At 38.0% G+C, this 19,523-nt stretch overlaps 1 protein-coding gene across 1 annotated transcript in view; it reads left to right on the top strand.

Annotated features, from left to right (window-relative positions):
- The first annotated feature begins 1,927 nt into the window (after positions 1-1,927).
- Positions 1,928-19,523, top strand: part of PIG-L (phosphatidylinositol glycan anchor biosynthesis class L) — a 38,578-nt gene continuing 20,982 nt past the window's right edge. Inside the window, exons 1-3 of the mRNA XM_083140664.1 lie at positions 1,928-2,184; positions 5,505-5,598; positions 13,064-13,160. Coding sequence (XP_082996790.1) covers positions 1,956-2,184; positions 5,505-5,598; positions 13,064-13,160 — 420 coding nt within the window. The 5' untranslated portion in view covers positions 1,928-1,955. The remainder of the gene's footprint in view (positions 2,185-5,504; positions 5,599-13,063; positions 13,161-19,523) is intronic.

The raw sequence follows: 19,523 nt of genomic DNA, 5'->3' as shown, positions 1-19,523 counted from the left end.
GCAAATTTTATATTTGTCAACAAGCCTAGTTATAATCGAACTAATGTTCATGGTCATGAAATTATTTATTTATTATAAATTTGAACGGTACATTACATACATATTAAATAACGTACAAAGTTAAAAAAAAAATAGAAAGGTATTCATGAGTAGAATTATTGTGATCCAGGTTTTAAAAAATTGATATAATTTCGTAATCTAATAACGTTACCAATTCTCGTGCAAATGATCTGAAAATTTAACAGAATGCATAGAAACCCCTCAAAAGTCAACGTGTAATGTGGTATGAAAAGTATGAAGACAACTTTGATACATGTCTTGTTTTTAGTGATAATGCCACATTCCATACGAATGGCAAAGTCGACAAGCATAATGTTCGCATTTGGGGCGAAGAAAATCCCCGTGCCACACTCGAGCAACTGAGAGAATCACCAAAAGTGGCTGCCTTCTGTGCCACCTCCAAGAATCATCTTCATGGTTCGTTTCTCTTTGTGCGAAATCTGACCGGAGATGATTAAATGCAAATGCTTCAGACCTGGCTCATGAATGTAATAAACGAACATGAACACTTCATTTTGCAACAGCACGGGACACCAACTCACTGGAAGCTCAATGCGCGGTCGTATCTCAATAAGACACTGCCAGGGCGATGGATCGGGCGTGCTAGGTGATGAAGATAATGGGATTTTGAAATGGCGACCACGTTCACCAGACCTGACTCCTCCTAATTTTTCTCTGGTGCTATGTGAAGAGCCTCTTCTATGTCCCCCTCTTCCTACAAGCCTAGAGGAACTTCAGCAGAGAATCACCGCCACACTGGAGACTGTTACCACAGACTAAGAAGGGACCAAAGACTAAGAAGTCTGTGCTGTGCTGTTACCAACCAGAGACATGCTGCAGCGTGTTTGACAGGAGCTGGACTACCGACTTGACGTGTGCCGTGTCACAGGCATATTGAACAATTGTGGACAATCATTTGTAACATGCACATAAAGTCCACGCGTTTACTTCGTTAACGTCGAAGAACTGAAGAAAGCCGCCGCCACGAACGTGGGTGGGGATAAATAGCGGGCGAGTTGTTTTCGTTCAATCACACTCAACCTGCAGCCAATGGGCGCAGCTGTTATTCTGCTCGTCTACTCCACGTGGAGTCTCAGTCACATGACTGCGGATACGCTGTTGCCGTACTTTGCAACTTCAGTGTGGAGACCGTGGGAAGGTGCTTGTGCACGGAGGGACAAGGTGGCGTAGTGTAGATGTGTGGCAACACTGTGCGTTGAATGTGATTGTTGCAGCTGGTGGGTGTGCTCCGTGGACTTCAAAGTCAGCCGGTCGTTAACGTAGCTAGCGCGTCGACTATACCTTTGAATTTCTTATTCAAATTTTTATGCATAGATCTTATTGAGTTGAGGATTACACCTGTCTAATTTCCTTTAACTTGACTATGTAGTTAGAGAGATATTTACAGCTGTAATGATATCAATTTTTTTTAAACACATTGTATTTCGCACAACCACAGTCATCTATGTTTATTAGCCCTATTATAATGACGTTGCAGGAACATGACTGACAAGAATGCTTTTTTGTAACACGACGTTATTATGGGGAGGGGGATGAAGAGGAATAAGGCTGGTTTGTCCCCTTTGGAGAAAAATAGCTTGCTTATCCCTCCCTCGAAAAAATCCTGCAGAAGACTGACGTCCATGAGGGTATATCTATATTCCTTGAGGGTTGAGGGTATATGCGAACACATCAATACTTTGAAAGCCTCGAGCATGAGAAAGTTCAGATTTTGAAACTGATGTAAAGAAAGAAAGTGTGCCTTAAGAGTAGCCGGATAATGCGAAAAGGATTAAAGATGGAATTTCTCTGAAAGGAGGGAGGCAAAGGAATATTATTAGTACCAGCATTTAGTAAACTGTGTCAACCATCCGAAGCATGGTACCAAGCGAGAGATGATACAATCTCTGTACCTATTGTTTTTTTATGTCGCGTTTTGCATTGTGTTTTATATTATTCTAGCATATTTCAGAAAAAATGCAACTAGGAAAAAAGAGGAAAGTGCTGAGCGAGTATTATTTGTCATTGCACATCCGGATGATGAGTGCATGTTTTTTGGACCAACGATAGTTAAACTTTCAAAGAAAAGAAATACTGAATTGTTTTTATTGTGCCTTTCTCCAGGTGTGTTCCCTTTTTATTTTGTTAATTTTACAGTTTGAATGAGACGTTTATCAATTTAAAGTAGTATTAATGGAGGCGATCATCTGTACAGAGACAATTCACAATGACACATCTCCACAAACTAAAACAACGGAGAACCTTCATAAACCATGCAAAATTTTCCACTTTTAACGGGTGTACAGAGGGTCAAGGGTACCGAATCATGTAACACATGGTCGTGGTTCCGACTGTGCCACGACTTAAGAAGTTTTACATGGACATTAGGAAGTTTTTTAGAATACTGGAAATTTTTGTGGTGTAGAGATTGGGTGCAGTTTTAAATTGCACAAGCATCAATTCTCGTAAGGCGCTTCCTTCTGAAGCATTAATTTTGTGTGGAAAATTGTGCAAATGGAGGAGGGGAAGGAAAACTTGGAAACACCAAGGCAATAAAATCTAAAAATCCTAACCTACTAAGAAGAAAGTGACGTTTGTAACTGTGCAAAGTTATTTCACATTAGGCAAAAGTTGACAATTGTTTCATTCCGAACTAATCATTTCACACACACACACTTAATATGGTTTGATTTCTTTCCCTGTCTGTACACATACTTCAGTCATACTGATTACTTACTGCGTGTTTCGTTAAGAACAATTTTCGTTTTCATGTAGTCCATATGTCTTTCTTTGCAAGTACCAATTCGTTTATTGTCTTGTATACAAACTACTACTACCCCTCGGCCCAAGTTCGGATTGTTTAATTTCTAATTTATCATGATGCACAGGCATTTTTTACGTAGTTCGTTTTTTAATTATGTTATAGTTTGTTTTCTAATTATGTCTGTTAACATATACATCAGTCTTAGTGATTACATACTGCACATTTTCTGGGAAATTGTTTTTCCCATCTATATACTCCTACATAATTCTTTATTTGTAAACAGCCATCCGTTTACTGGCATCTTTGATATGGACTATTGCTGTCGGCTACTTCACTTGTGGTGCAAAGCGATATTTCGTCGTTTAATGATTTTGTTGTTAGGTGGGTCATGTTTAGGGCTCTTAGCATTAATAAAATATCCCTAAAGTCTTCTTTATTAGGTTAGGTGGGTCAGACCTTTTAGCAATAACTAAAATAAGGCTGCAAAACCGGCTTGAAACCTGTTACCTCATAGTCAAGTGTTACGTTTGTTTGATTATATTGTCAAAATTATCAAAGAAATTGGAAAAGAATTTCAGGATGTTTGTAACCCAACCTTGGCTTAGGTGTAACGAAGTGTTTGTTTTTGGAGAGTCCCAATTTGATGACTTCTTATATATGTATTTGAAGAAGTGTAAATTGAGAATGTACCATTGAGGGGAGGGGCATCAGGTGCTATAGGTATTTTCCTCTCTTACAGTGGCTGGTCCTCGTTCTGGCAAGGAAAGTGAGGATTACGCCCCCACTCCCCACCCACCCCACCTCCCCACTTCCCTTGACAGCATTAGGATCAGCCGCTGTAACAGTAGAAAATACATTTAGTTACAATGATGGTTATTTGTATTGCTAAATTTCATATTGTTACATTTAGAGTGGGGATGTATGCTTAATTTTACTTCATAGATTTACAGAGTTCATTTTTAAGGCCATTTTATGCTCGGAGGCTAATTGGAACTGGGTGTAAAGTGGTAATCTGAACCATTGTGCCTCCATCAGGAATCAGTCAAGGTTCTCCTTGATTGCAAAGGGACAGTGTTCCTAATATGTCATCAATGAGGCTGTCTGTAGATTTACAGAATAGCACACAGAGTTCACTTTTGTTAGCTATTACAGTTTTTGTAGTACTTACTCTATCAGATGTATGTAATTCAAATTGGGAACATCAGTAAGGATTCATCTTCCATAAATGAGTTCTGAAGAATTTTTACATAAAACCCATAACTTTTGATGTGGGTAGTTTTTACATATCTTCTATGTACAGGATGGATAATAATCAGGATTTTTATTTTTAAAATTTAAATCACATTTTGTGATTTCCGAAAAGAAATTTAAAATACATATAAAATTGCTTGTTTGATTGTCAGCACAGTGCATATAGATATGTTTTTTTTTTTTTTAATGTGACAGGTGTTTTATGATCAACCTTTCCTTTCTATAGGGCCTGCATATCAAAAGAAGTGCTTGTGACATAAAAAGAAAAACCTAAATAGTTTCATAGAAGTTAGGTGTTTTCTCAAACTAATGTTGTCAAGAGGTTAACAGTCATATTCCTGCCCTTCGATTTAGGGCATGCATTATTTATTCCATATATTGGGGAATGTTTTGTTTTTGATTTGTTGTTTTACCTTGATTGCACGTGCGCGTGTCTCAACCTGCAAGTATTCTCCTAATAAGATCATCTTCCATTTGTAGGATAAAGTAGACAACCAACAAATGTTCAATAATGGCTAGGAGGAAAAAAAGATAATGTGTGGTTGTTATTTACTTCCCAAACTGCAAGTGGCAAGGGATGTCAAGCAAAATATTACCAGCTGCCACGTTTCTTTAGAGCTTAATCATAGTGACACTATTTATAGTTTAACATGATTAGTATTTTGTAGGGCTGAGCCTATACCACTTCGAATAGATTCTGATGCCGATATTCTTACCGATACTTGAAAATTGCAATAATTAAGATTTGTTCAAAATACTGATCAATATTAGTGTGTAAATATTCTTCTCCAATTATATGCATGCATTTACCAAGAAAATTTGCTTTACAATATTCAAGAATTACATCAGATCTATGTTATGCACTCTGAAAAGTTCGAATTTTGCATAATTTTGCAATGTAACTCGGTATTTTTGTGGACCCCATGGAAGACCAATATGCCTGAAATTATTGGCTGCTATCGGTAGATGAATTTCAGTCAATACTTTCCGATAACGATACCACTGGCAGTATCGGCCCAGCCCTAGCATTTTGTATATTCTACACAAAATATTTGCAATTTTTGTATGAAAGTTATTGAGTTTCAAAGCAACAGAAGTTTATGTATTTATAATTTACATATTACATTTTCCTTTCGTAAGCGTCACCTCATCAGTACATATATTTTTTCGCTTGCTTTTCCTTTGAGAATATTAATAGTGTTTAACAATCTATATAGCCTAATAAACACCATTAAATGATTACAATATTAATGCACTTTCATCAGACTGATTCTGTTATCTACAAATGACTTACGTATATTATCCTTTAAATTATTTCTTTATTTTTAAAATGATTTAAATCAACCTGTAGTAAATAAAAAAAACCTTGTCCATGTTATTCTGTAACTGTCTACAGGGTACTTATATGCTTGAATACTTTATTTCCTAGGTGATTATGATGGCAAGGGCCAAGTACGTAAGCAGGAGCTATGGGATAGCTGCAAAATCCTTGGAGTTCCAGACAGCAATATTACCATGTTGAAGTAAGTAGTTGAGTTTATGTTGGTATGTTCCAATGACTTAAAAATGGAAATGCACTGAACCCTTGGTAAAGTCTTGCCTGGAACTACTTTCACTTACTCCTACTTCCAGCATGCTACACAAGCACACCACATTTATAGTAGAATGATTGGGTATGAGTGCACAATATAGAGGATGTCTCCAATTCCTTTCCTACTCCTTATACTCACTAAATATGCAGTCCTGGTAACGTATGTGGAGTCATGTGTAAAAATTGTACACTTACGTCTATGTATGTTGCAAAATTACATTCTTCATTACCGCAATCATTCTCCATACATAAACATAACAACCATGTTTGATGATATGAACATTCGTTGCGCTGTCTACAGCGTTGCCACACTGTTCCTTCGTTACTTGCAGAGCATTAGTTGTTGCTTGTACAGTGAGAACGACGCGGTAGAAGAGCATATGGAATGCGGACTTTGATTAGAGGTAGTTTTGGCAATGGTGTTCGAGTGTTCTGCTAGAAAAATGGTGTCTTGGGCAGTAATATACAAAACTTATATTTTGTTACAATATGTGCTCATTGGGAAAATATTTAACTGATATCCCCATGAAACTTTTTCCGGTAAGGTTAGGGTAAGAAAGTATCTTGAATTTCGTTAATATTTGGTAGATTAACTAATTTTTGCCTTCTGATCAGTACATTTTGAATGGATACCATGCATGGCTAGCCCCACAAAAACATTGACGGATAGCCCCACGAACCATTTCCGGTAAGGTTAGGTTAGGCAAGCTTAGTTAAAATTTTCTTCGTTAATGCGATACAGATTTTAAAAAAAAATTCTCAACTTACGTAAGCTTTTTTCATGATTTCCAGACATGACCCCCGCATTTTAACAACAGTTTCGTGATTAGAAGACCAAATTTAGTTAGTATACCAACTTATGAAACATGATGTAGTTTGGTTCTTAAGCAGTTAATGAAACTCGCACATCAGGTTGAAATATATATATATATATATATATATAGGCAGTGGTAGAAAAATACAGGGTGCTTAGTTGCCATGGTGAATGAAAATTTTCACCTGTTGCCTGATTTTTCAAATCCACTTCTAAATTTTCCCCCCATAATTCAAATTCACTTACTGAAATAACCATGACCTTCTCTTGTTTTTTTTTAATAACAAGTAGGGCCTCACCGATGTCATAGTGGTAACATCGTCATCTTGTAATCAACGGATCCTTGGTTTGATGACTGATAGAAGCACACAGTGGTTCAAATCCCACTTTAAACTGTAGGTCCAGTCCGGATTAGCAATTCTGTGCATAAAGTGGACTTAATCACAAATCAAATCCATTACAGTATATGTTTTGTATCACCTGTATTATTACATCAGAGTAATAAATATGCCACTATAAGCTTTTTTTCACAGTTGCTAGCCAAATTGTAAAATCTGCAGTGGTATGGTAGAGTTGGCCATATGTATGGCATTGTTATTTATGGTGTTTCCGAGAGAGCCTTCTTCAGGAAGGCCACTCCTGAGCAAGAATTAATTACTTCCAATCCTGTATTAATTAGGTGTTTTAAGGCCACATACTCCTGACTACCTGAAATAAAATAATAATTATTATTTATGCGATCTTTAAGTGCATTAAAATACTAACATCACTAAAACTTGAAGAATCTTTAATTCTCTCTACTCATTCTAAAATATGCTTAGCATATTATTGTGGCAAAGTTAGAAACTAAAACCGTTGTGGTTTACTCATTATCATTCTGCGATGGCAGAATGGATTTCCAGGATTATCGGTAGCTATCCAATATCCGAAGGAAAATACTTGTTAGTGGAGCGCAATAAAATCTTGACGTCGACGTCTACATATTCATATAATATAAATATTCTCATAACTGGCGCTTAAAAATAAACTTTGCTAATATAATCATATACCTTCGTCTGAAGAGTAACTATAAAATTCTAGTGATGTATTCGCTGAGCTAGTATTATTACATACTGCAAAAAAACTTTTGTGCCTAAAGCACATTATTAAATAATAAGTCTGCTTTTAATCTTTAATATTATTAGTGCTATTTTATTATAAATTATTATTGTGTCACGCGAGTGGATTTAAAATATTAGACCTGTTTCACTTTAATAAATGCCGTAACTTGGAGCAAACTTGCAATATTTATATTTAAGATTTCAAAATAATCTGCATTTTAAAGTTTTTAACATTCGAAGCTACAACGTGCTAAGGATAAATATTCAACTGTCAAACGAAACATTGTTTCGGACAGGAAAAAAAAATATATAAATATATACTAACAAAAAAAAATCTCGTTAATATGTGAGAAACGTCCACGCCGTGTGATGCTCTCGTGTGATGCTCTCCTAATTCTCTTCTAGTTATTCAAAATAAGTTGGCTGTGCCTAACTTTGCTTAAAGCATATAAGTATATGTATATCTGTGTACGGATTCATTCTCGTCACAACTGCTTACCTGTGAACGGACATCTCTCGTCACTGCAGCCTATTTATACATCTATTACTTCTCAACTAGAACTTTTAATTAATCGGGCGGTTTATACCCTAAATCACGGTACGAACATTGTACAGCGTGTCGAGGAATATAATTAGCGTTTCGTTTCTTTACATATTAACATGAATTGAAAATTTTTAGGCAATGTATTCGTAAGTTAAGGTAACATAAGGCAAGTGACTATCTCGTATAAACTTGACTATCTCCTTAATCTAAGCTCCCTTCATGAGGTGCTAGGAGACTTCAGTCATTAAGAATATAAATGAGTGGTCCTCGGGGCCTTATACGTTCCCAAAACTATATATGTATAAAAAGTAATATCCTCGTTGCAAAAGTCTTAGCAGTCATAGTTTAAGCATTCTAAATCCTTTACAAGTTACGGTCAGTTTTAAACCAAATTTAAATTAAACTTTTAATGAATTTCAATTAATAATAATAACAAAATATTGACTCAGACAAGCATACTCTCTGCCATGAAAAAAAATGCACCATAGTGCTGATTGACTCTAACTCGGTGGCACTAATTTATTTTCCTCATTCATAAATAACTTTAAAATCCACTTGTAATCCACGTTATTAATTAATTAAAATGTTAAGGGTAAAAATCATTTACTGTTTACTGTAGCTTACTGCATCCTCATGACCAACGTTGTAATAATTTTCGTATTCAAGATTATGTAAAAAAAAATTCTAAAATCACTGTCAATGCAAGAAATCTTCAAATCTAAATGCCTTTCCCTTATTCCTTATTTAAAATTCTGGATGGTAAACATTTCCCAGGTGGGAATTTGTCGTAGCCATGGTACCGGGTTCGTGAGTGAACCACAGAGCTACCAGGAGCAGATTGATAGGAAAACGTCCACGGACGTCCCTGGCCGACCGCATTTTTGGCAAAATGTGGCTGCCTGAAACCCGACATCGAACCTTCCGCCGCGCGGAATGCCGGACGCTCCTGATACCAAAGCGCCAGCCCGACGCGGGTAACCGCGACGGAGCTAGGGCGCAGTTCCTCCGCATTCTTACATTTCGCTGATTACCGACCCAGACTCGAAGTCGATAAATTTAATCGAATTCATCCTCATGTTAGACTAAACATCTATCATGGCATATATAAATTCTTCTCCCCCCATAAATGCAAAAAGCTTTAAGCCCTATGTATTTTCAAAATTAATTTTGGCAAGGCTATACCAAAAACTAAACAACTGAGCAAAATTTTAGGGTGGGTTTGAATTTAAAACTATGTAACAAAATTTGGGGTGGGTTTGAATTTAAAACTGACTAACAAACTCTTTTCATTCTTGTAAGAAATGAAAAGACCCACGTATCTTCACCACGTAACGAACTTTGGGGTGGGGTTAATTTAAACTGGCTAACAAACTCTTTTCTCATCGCATTTCCGAAAAAAATGGATGGGAAGCCCAAATCTCCACCACGTAACGAGCTGGAGATAGGGGGAAATTTCTAGGCTAACAATTAAATGCAACTCTTTTCATTTCCGAAGAAAATGAAAAGACCCAAAGCAACTCCACCACGTAACGAAAGTTGGGGTGGGGTTGAATTTAAACCGGTTAACAATTTCTTTTCATTTCTAAAAAAAATGAAAAGGCCCGCTAATCTCCACCACGTAACGAACCTTAAAGTTCGTGGGATCTTAAGAGCACCTAGAAGGTTAACCAGTTAATTGATGGGGTGATGTAAACTACTCATTATTCATCCTCTTGATGAGACCACTCGTCATTAGCATGACGAGTTATTGCTTGGCATGCGAAAGGTACAAATTACACAAAGGAATTACACTACTGAAAAGACAATGGTCACTCGTTGGATTTTGTGAACCGTTGAACCTGTATCATGGCTGGGTGTAGGATAATTACCTGTCTAACTGAAGTCTCTTAGCTGAATGAAAATAGCGAAGTCCTCTGTAAGCTTCTCTCTTATGCTGACCAAAGCGTGCTTCCACTACTGACCTCCTGCCTTGCTGACCACCTTCTCTCTCTCCACTCAAACTCCGAAGTCAGTCACCTCCCAGCTTGTCTCACCTCTATATTCCCTGGCCATCGAGCTCTTCCTCGATGCCGAATCGCCGAATCGTGTTTATTATAATTGCTACCATGCAAACCGCTGACACCATACCCAGAAGTGTTACCTGTTCCTGAATGCTCAGGAGGTTTGCATGGCACAACACAATGCATTGTAAACATGCCTAAGAGGCTTGAGACAGCTGAGAAAAACAAGTGAATGCCCTGGTCAACATGAAGCGTTCAGAGAGACTTAATAAAATAAACATACAATCTTAGGGATTGATACGATTCAAATTCACTTACTGAAATAACCATGACCTTCTCTTGTTTTTTTTTTAATAACAAGTAGGGCCTCACCGATGTCATAGTGGTAACATCGTCATCTTGTAATCAACGGATCCTTGGTTTGATGACTGATAGAAGCACACAGTGGTTCAAATCCCACTTTAAACTGTAGGTCCAGTCCGGATTAGCAATTCTGTGCATAAAGTGGACTTAATCACAAATCAAATCCATTACAGTATATGTTTTGTATCACCTGTATTATTACATCAGAGTAATAAATATGCCACTATAAGCTTTTTTTCGCAGTTGCTAGCCAAATTGTAAAATCTCCAGTGGTATGGTAGAGTTGGCCATATGTATGGCATTGTTATTTATGGTGTTTCCGAGAGAGCCTTCTTCAGGAAGGCCACTCCTGAGCAAGAATTAATTACTTCCAATCCTGTATTAATTAGGTGTTTTAAGGCCACATTTCAAGATATGTAGCTTTATTTTAGTTGGCCTTTTTAGCCAATATTTCCCTAAAAAATTATTTTTAGTTTTGTCTTATTCCTGTATGTGGGTGATATGTATTAACTTTACAGTATAATAATAACAACAAGAAAATTAATAATTTGAGCCATCACCGGGGATAGTCACAATCACAGTCTGATTTATTATGGCTATTACTTTAATATCCACATTTAAATTCACTCATGTAGGAAAACGTCATTAGTATTTGCGCCAGGAAGAAAATGATTAGAAAAGCAAAGCTATTTAATCATCTGTATGCACCCTGCGATAAGTCCAATGAAATAAGTTTTGGTTTTAAGTTTACTTTATGCACAGAAAACTAACTTGGGCTGGAAGTACAGTTTAGAGTGGGATCTGAACCATTATTTGCCTCCACTGGGTACCAAACCCGGGACCCCTTGATTACAAGGTGAGGACACAACCACTACTCCATCAAAGAAAGGTATGAAGTTGTATGAGAAGCATGCAATACATAGAGAAATACACCTATTTGGAATATTCAGAATATATGATGTGGAATCTTGAGGAATAGCAATGTGCAGGGTTATCCATATGGATAAAATAAAACATAAATAGAAACGTAAATGTGATAGTAGGAAAATTTTCGTGTTGGTGTTTTTGTACGTGAAACATGGGGAGTATTGCTGTAGTGTGTTGGCAGCAATGAAGTTTGAACTGATTCGTTATTGTTAACGTGTGGTGTGCAGTGAGTTGCAATACAGTGTATGGACCATTTTTATTTTCTGAGAACACACTACGTCATATTCCTTACTTAGACATGTTGCAGTTGTTTCTACTGCATTAGATGGTGCACCCCCTCACTGGGCACAACTGGTTCGTTATTTTCTTGACCAACATTTCAATCCTCGTTGGTGTGGCCGTGGGGGACCAATTGCTTGGCCTCCCAACTCCCCAGATTTAACCCCTCCAGATTTCTTTGTCTGGGGTTTCATTAAAGACACTGTCTATTCACAGAAACCCACAGACATTGATGATTTGAAACTCAAAATCACACAGGCTTTTGACAGAATCACCCCAGAGATGTTACACCAGGCGTGGAATGAATTGAATCACCGTTATGAGTTGCAGAGTTCGAAATGGAGGCCATGTAGAAAACTGAAAACTGTACCAAACTGTTAGTAGTGTATAAAAATAAAAACTCCCACCTTTCAGTCTTTTGTATACAATATTTGAGGTAATAACATTTGACAAAAAAAAAATTGGCATCCATTTTATTTTATCCATACCCAAACGAATCACGCTGTATTTTGAAAATATGACCCATATTACAAAGGAGAATCAAAATGTAAGGTGAATATGGAATTTATTCTGAAATGTGAATGAGTACAAATATGAAACTGCAGTATGTTTTGCACATGGTATCACAATACAATTCCACATAGTCGCCACTGCTGTCCAAATGTTTATTCCAGCTGGAGACCAAATCGTTCATCCCACGTCACAAAAATGTATTGGTCCAAACTGTTGAGCCAGGAGACCGTAGCCTCTTGCACTGCTTGAATTGTGTCAAAACGTTTTCCACGGAGGTGTATCTTCAGGGGTCCAAACAGATGGTAGTCTGAGGGGGCAAGATCTGGACTGTACAGAGGGTGTTCAAGAACCAACTTGAAACCACCGATGTGTGCACAGGTGTGTTCGGCTATATGCAGTCTCGCATTGTCGTGCAAGAACACCACACCCTGTCATAGTGCTCCTCTGCATTTTTGGCGTTTTCTGGGTTTTAAGTCTCCATAGTTTGGCAGTACCTCTCGGCTGTAATTGGTGTACCCTGTGGCAGGAACTCCACAAGTATAACACTGAGACAGTTCCAAATCACAATGGCATGACACCACGCACCTCCACTTTTGTGTAATGTTCCAGTTGCTACACCATGTTTCGACTGGCCTATTCAACGGAAGAAACAACGTGCTATGCTCTGGTGGTTGTCAGATATACTACACCTAGACACCTACAACATACAAAAATTATAATTACACACATGCGAAACAATTGATTGTACAGCTAAATTCACCTTATTTTTTGATTTTCCCTCGTAGCTTATATGGCTCATTTTTATATATGTATGTGATGTACATAAAATTGAATGGTACATTTTCTTTCCTTTACAGATGGTCAGTATTAGAAGATGACCCAGAAGTTCAATGGAAAGAAGAAATAGTGTCCAATATCATATTACAATATGTGGAGTCCTTGAATATTACCATGGTAAATATTTAAAGTAGCGAACTTTCCTATGGTTAAAGAGAGACAGTATTATATAAGAACACATTGGACGAAATAATGCTTTTTTGCTATGGAATTCTTATGAGGTCGAAGAGTTGCTGTTTGCTTGCGAATGTTAAACATGAGCATAAACTATGGGAAAAGAAACAAGCAAACCGGCAGTTGTCCCTGGTAAAGGGAGATGAGTACTGAATTGGTACAAGGGATGCTACTCTTAACTTGGTCTTTAGCATTGGCTAATCATTAAAACTTTGTGATAGTTCTGAGATACCAAGATATTTTGTGATTCCAATTGAATATAATACAGGGTGTGTCATGGGAAACGGACGGTTTTCAAATGGAGAATTTGAAGCAGGGAGAGGGAGTAGAGATGGAAGTAGGGTGGTATTGAACTCGCTCGGCCATACCATTTTCAGATCGGCTTGGCTCAGCGTAACATTAGTACATGCAATGTCAGTTGAAGTAGGGCTACCATATTTTGAAATGTTAAAAAGAGGATATTTTCTTCGAAAGCCACACACACCATCAATTTATTCACAAGCACGAAACAGTATGAAACGTGAAAGAACCTTCTGCAGCACTTACATTACCTTCATGTTCACTGCCAGGTTTCGTGAAAAACTGAGTCAGTTTTGTAGATGAAGCTTCACCTCTGACGGCTCTTTTGTGCTTTTCGCACTCCACGTGTGCTTGCAAGTCTAGCCCTCCTTTGTTTGCCACAGACACATATGTACCGGGTTTACAAACCATACACTCGCCTTCAAAATCATCTCTACCACGTCTAAAACATGAATACTATTCTTGTAACTCCTTAGTAAACTTGCACTTTTTTTTAGGCTTATTAGTAGCTTACACCATGTTCGCAAACTCTAACTTCCACTTCGAAACACGAACAAACGAATGATGCGGAAATCCCATCCACCGGAACTTGAAACTGTAACAACAAATGACTAACGCTTAGCGCATCGTCCAGTACTGCCAACATCAGACGTTTAATGATTCGAAAAGTTGTAACTTCGTGATCTCTGACCTATGATGATTGGATAAAAGTAAAAACCCGGACATTTTAACAGAAAGTAAAAACTTACCCGGGTGCAAATTTCAGGGCCTGAAAAGAGGACATGTCCGGGAAAACCAGGACGTATGGTAGCCCTAAGTTGAAGTCATTGCACTGTAGACATTAGAGCATCACATGTTCACATACGACAGTTTCGTGAAAAGTAGTGAATCACTTTTTGAAACACAGTGTGTGTATCAACGCCGCTTCAATATCGGGTATCATAAGTCCTTTTGCCACTTCATGAAACTGTCGTATGCAAAGAGACGATGCTCAAATTCCCACGGTGCCATTACTGCAACTGACATTGCATGCACTGCTGTTATGCCGAGCTGATCCGAACCGAGCCGACAATGGCATGGCCGAGACAGTTCAATTCCACCCTTCTTCCATCTCTACTCCCCCTCCCTACTTCGAATTCTCCATTTGAAAACCGTCCGTTTCCCGTTACACTGTTATAGCGTAAGATTTACACCAATACCTCTTACAATTAAAAGAATCAGTATCCTGGGGAATCAAAGTTAGTGTCATGGTTCAGATTCTACACAGAACTTTGGATGTAGTCCCAACTAGCATGTGTGTGTAAAAAAGTATTAAATTGAGGTGGGTTTATAGTCACTGAAATTCTCTGAAATATGCAGGTCCATACGCACCAAAAATTATGAAAATCAGCAGGCAAATAGGTATTTAGACAAATGCAATGTGTAAGGCATAATCTTTTGAGAAGGCACCCTCATGTCAATCTTGCTTCCAAGGAGTACACCCCAGTAACTGCTTCTTGCAGGCCAATGAATCTCTAGCACCTACGGCCAATATAATGCTCCTTAGGGCTGTGTGTTGTGCTGTGCTTTGTCTGTATATGTGCTGTAGCCCCTTTATAGACTCAGCTTTTAACTTAACTCCGTACCAGCTAACTGTAGACCAGGCGAACGAGAGCAAGTCTCTGCACAAGTAGTGACATGAGACGGCTCCACCAAGGAACAGTAAGAGAAACAGGATTGTGTAATGGGCGACGGTAGTTACCCAATTTCCTCCTTCGCTATACAGCGTTGCAAACTTTTGAAAATGATAATACCGAACGCACATGGCAAACGGACCGTATTTTTGTCTCCAGGTCTGTACGATTGGTTTAAGAATTTCTTAGAGAAATATTAGGGATAAAACTGCAAGAGCAAATTTTGACAAGCAGTGCATTTAGCGTACGGACTAAGGTCTGGACCGTACATCCATACATGTACGGTCAGGACCGTACAGTTGGCAACACTGCACTTTCACCACTCGATTTTCCTCTGCCGATATGCGTGGCCCTGCTCTACAGCTAGCTGGGACAGGGTATAGGTCAGGAAATTTTAATTGTCGGAGACAGATGTTGATTTTAGCTACGATAAGATGCTCGATTATGTATAATGTGATAGGTGCAAATAGCCTAAATGCTGATGCACCCACAATTTTAATTTCAGTCAATCAATTTTTTTTAATTAAAAAACTTATCCCTGTATTGCATGACAGGCAAATACAAAATAAATATGTAAAATAGTATTAAAACTTTTCAAACTACGTGAGTTAATCCGGATGACGTTTCAGAGGTAAATACTTCCTCCTTCTTCAGGTCTAACTGGATATCTAGACACCAGACATGGTGTCACGTGTTAAATAGAAATAGGGTTAAAAACACTTAAAAATCCTGGTGATTAAAACCGTAAAAATCCCTATCCAGATGAAACATTCTAAAAAATACTCTTATTCAAAACTAAAAGGCTAAAAACCAGGTGCCCACATGGCAGCCGAGGAACTCCTGTCCAACAGTGAAGTGAAGTGCGTGGGTAATGGTCTACATGCGCAGAGTTGGAGATTACCTCCTCCCCCACAGGACTGATTCCCCTCAACCGCAACGTCCCAATCCAATGAGAATTTGCGTTCTTCCCAACAACTCTCAAAACTTCGGCGGTGACATGAAAACCCAACTTATCGTAATATTTACCGGCATTATCCCATTTTCTAAGGAAATGTATCCACCCCTCTTCCAAATTACCATCGTCCCTATTGAGCTTATTGCCACTTCCTGTGCATATATATGCTGCTTCATATATATTCCAGTCCAGTTTATTACTACTCTTTCTAATAACTTCCCTTTTTATAATTTTATGCTTGCTCTCAATAATGTGTTCCACGAGGCCGGTATTTGGAACCCCTTCTCTGATATCTTTATCTTGCTCACCCCATTGGATTCACATGCTCATTCCCGTTTGTCCTACATATTCCCTCCCACATTTGCATACAATTTTGTAGACACCTTTCCGTTCTTCAGGGTCGTCTTTGTTCCCCCTTCAACCTTTCTTATATTCCGTAAAACATTTTTCAAAGCGAGGAGAATTGTACGGAAGGAACTGGTTAATATTACTGATAGTGACGTTAAAAAGGAGGAACAGGATAGGGGGACATGCTTTGTCGGCATTCCCTACTGTAAAGGAATTTCTGAAAGAATAGAAAAATCAATGAAAGGATACGGTGTGAAATGTCGAATGAAAGCCCCCGTAGCATTGAAAACACTTTGATATAGTTCACACAATATATTTTGCTAAAATATCATGACAATATATCACCTACATGATGTATATCGCCAATATATTGTGACAATATATCGTCTAGTTGATATCGCCTGGATGATAATTTTTTGTGATGAAATATTACCCAATACTAGTACCAACTAGCTATCCAGGTTGCTTACCCTGATAGTGAAATTGGAATTTCCAGATTCGTAACATCCTTTGTGATCTGATGTATTTTTCCCCAATTCACCATAAACAAGATATTGCTTATGTTTTACCACGTAGGGATAAAGTAGGAAAATATGCAAAAATCTGCCCGCTACTTATAAATGTTTAATTTTTTCCATGAACCTTTGCCCAAAATAATGTGCATAGAGAATTTAGCGCATTCTTTTCTTTGCTCATGTAAATCTTTTTTGCATAAAGTTTATTTGATTCAAAGTTTTCATCTCCAACACTCTTGAATTGTTTTATTTACAAGCTCAAACTCTCAAGGTGAACTCTTATCATAAGGTAGTATTATTGTATACCAAAACTGCAAATTTATTCTTCAAGGTAGATTTTTAATCTGATTACAGTTACATGTGATTTCTCTGTTTGAATGCATGTGCCAAATACTCTGTTGTACCATAGTGCCAGTATTACATTTTTAGAATATTTGTGTTAGCTGCACTTTCTTGCCATATATGAGGTCCAAGGATCTTCATTTACACTTCAATTTAGTCTATACTTGGGGTTGCATGATGAAAACTGCATAACTCTATCCTATATTTCGCAGTTTCAAGAGAGCTGAATACATTCGATGTAGTGAATGCATCATTATTTACTCTTTGGTAAACTGTCTTGATATTTCACAACTTCTGTATTTTGCTATCAATATTTTAGATAAATCATATTCTTCTTTCTCAAAAATTCTTCCTGTTTGACTTTCCAGGATCTTCTCTTCTGACTCTCTTGTGCACTTTGGGTTCCTTCCACTTCACCATGTGCAGGGACTAAACGGCTTTCGGGGTGAATGAAGGGATTTGACACAAACAACGAGGGAGCACGATTTCTTGTTTAGCTTGTCTGCTTTGTCAAGGTTTGTGCTTGTTTTTCTTGTTTTATGTGTTTGACGCTTTCCTTTCTGCAGGGGTGCCCACCCCCCCCATGGCCTATGATGCACACCCCAAAAAGGTAGAACATTGACCCCCCCCCCATCTTTATGCCGATTATTTACTCAAATAATTTTGGTCAGACAAAATTTGCGGAACAATATAATGCAGACATATTTAAGCAATATATGTTTACTTTTGATACTTTAGGTTCACTTTCATGTTTGCTAACATAAAATGTACAAATCTGCTCAGGCTCACTGTCATTGTTAGTGTCCTATTGAACCTTATTCTTAGTAGATTGTCTGCTTGACTAGCCTTGTATTAATGTGAACAGCACCCCTTCCCCCCCTTCCACAACCAAACCGATTCAAAAGACACAAGAGGTGGTGTTTCACTTCAAGAGGTGGTGTTTCACTTCAACCCTATTGCTGCAATCACCCACAGGTAGGTAGGAAACTGTATATAATAAGAATAACTACAAATCAATAACGATAACAAGTCAATCAAACGAAACAATCCCCCCATTTTTGGGCGAAGTTATATAGAATTGGTATAAAATTTTGTCCCCCCCCCCCCAAATTCCCCTGACTTTCTGGCAATGGTTGCAGATATTGCAATATTTTACAGGGTGGTCCTAAAGTCTTGTCACCCCTACCGAAAAGTAATAAGAACAATAGAGGAACAATATAATAATATGAAATGCATGTACTGGTTTTAGTATATTCACTTTTAATGACACTGACACAGTCACACATTGAGAAGGTCTGTATGAACTAACTTACTAACTAACTAACTAACTCCCTAGCCTTCTTAAACCCGAAGGTTCATGGCTGCAGCAACACGGGCCTTCCATCTTTCCCTATCTTGAGTAAGTTCTATATACTCTTTTCCATCCCTACCGATTTCCCTTAGGTCCATCTCAATGTTGTCCCTCCATCTTCGTCTTGGCCTTCCTACAGGTCTCTTACCATCAGGTTTCCCAATGAAAATCCTGTAAACTCCTCTTTCCTCTCCCATTCGTGCCACATGGCCTGCCCACCTAAGTCTTCTTGATTTAATTATTCTAATAATATCTGGACATGAATACAAATTATGTAGTATGAACACCATCATTTTCGTGAAACAAAATGATGCGGCGCCCTGACCTGTGGGTTATCTTCCAAACTGTAGGAGCTCGTGTCAGTCATCTGAAATAGAAAATTAAAACAATATTTACAGTACATGTGTTTGATATTATTATATTGTTCCTCTATTGTTCTTATTACATTTCGGTAGGGGGTTAAAAGACTTTCGGACCACCCTGTACTTTAGTAGGTACGTTCAATCTTTTATTCTTCTTGTGAAGGGGAAATTGATTGATTGATTTGGTTTACTTTGCTTCGTTTTTTGCAAAGATGAGTGATGAAGGGACACTCACAAATAACACCTGGGCCTCCCCGATCGCATGGTGATCTCCGTTGTTGCCTTGTAATCAAGGGGTCGCATATTCAATCCTAGGTGGAGGTGCATTGTACAGAGGATTGGATACAACTTTAAACTCTTTAAGTTGTAAGCAATGCTTATCTTAAAACCCATTGTTCAACATTTCACATGAACTGACTTGTATGTCATGTGCAGGGCTCGAAAAATCCTGGTCACCATG

This window comes from Lepisma saccharinum, chromosome 18 (genome assembly GCF_977018435.1).
Source record: "Lepisma saccharinum chromosome 18, izLepSacc3.1, whole genome shotgun sequence".
In the NCBI taxonomy this organism is placed as follows: domain Eukaryota; kingdom Metazoa; phylum Arthropoda; class Insecta; order Zygentoma; family Lepismatidae; genus Lepisma; species Lepisma saccharinum.
This window is presented reverse-complemented; position numbering and strand designations above follow the sequence as displayed.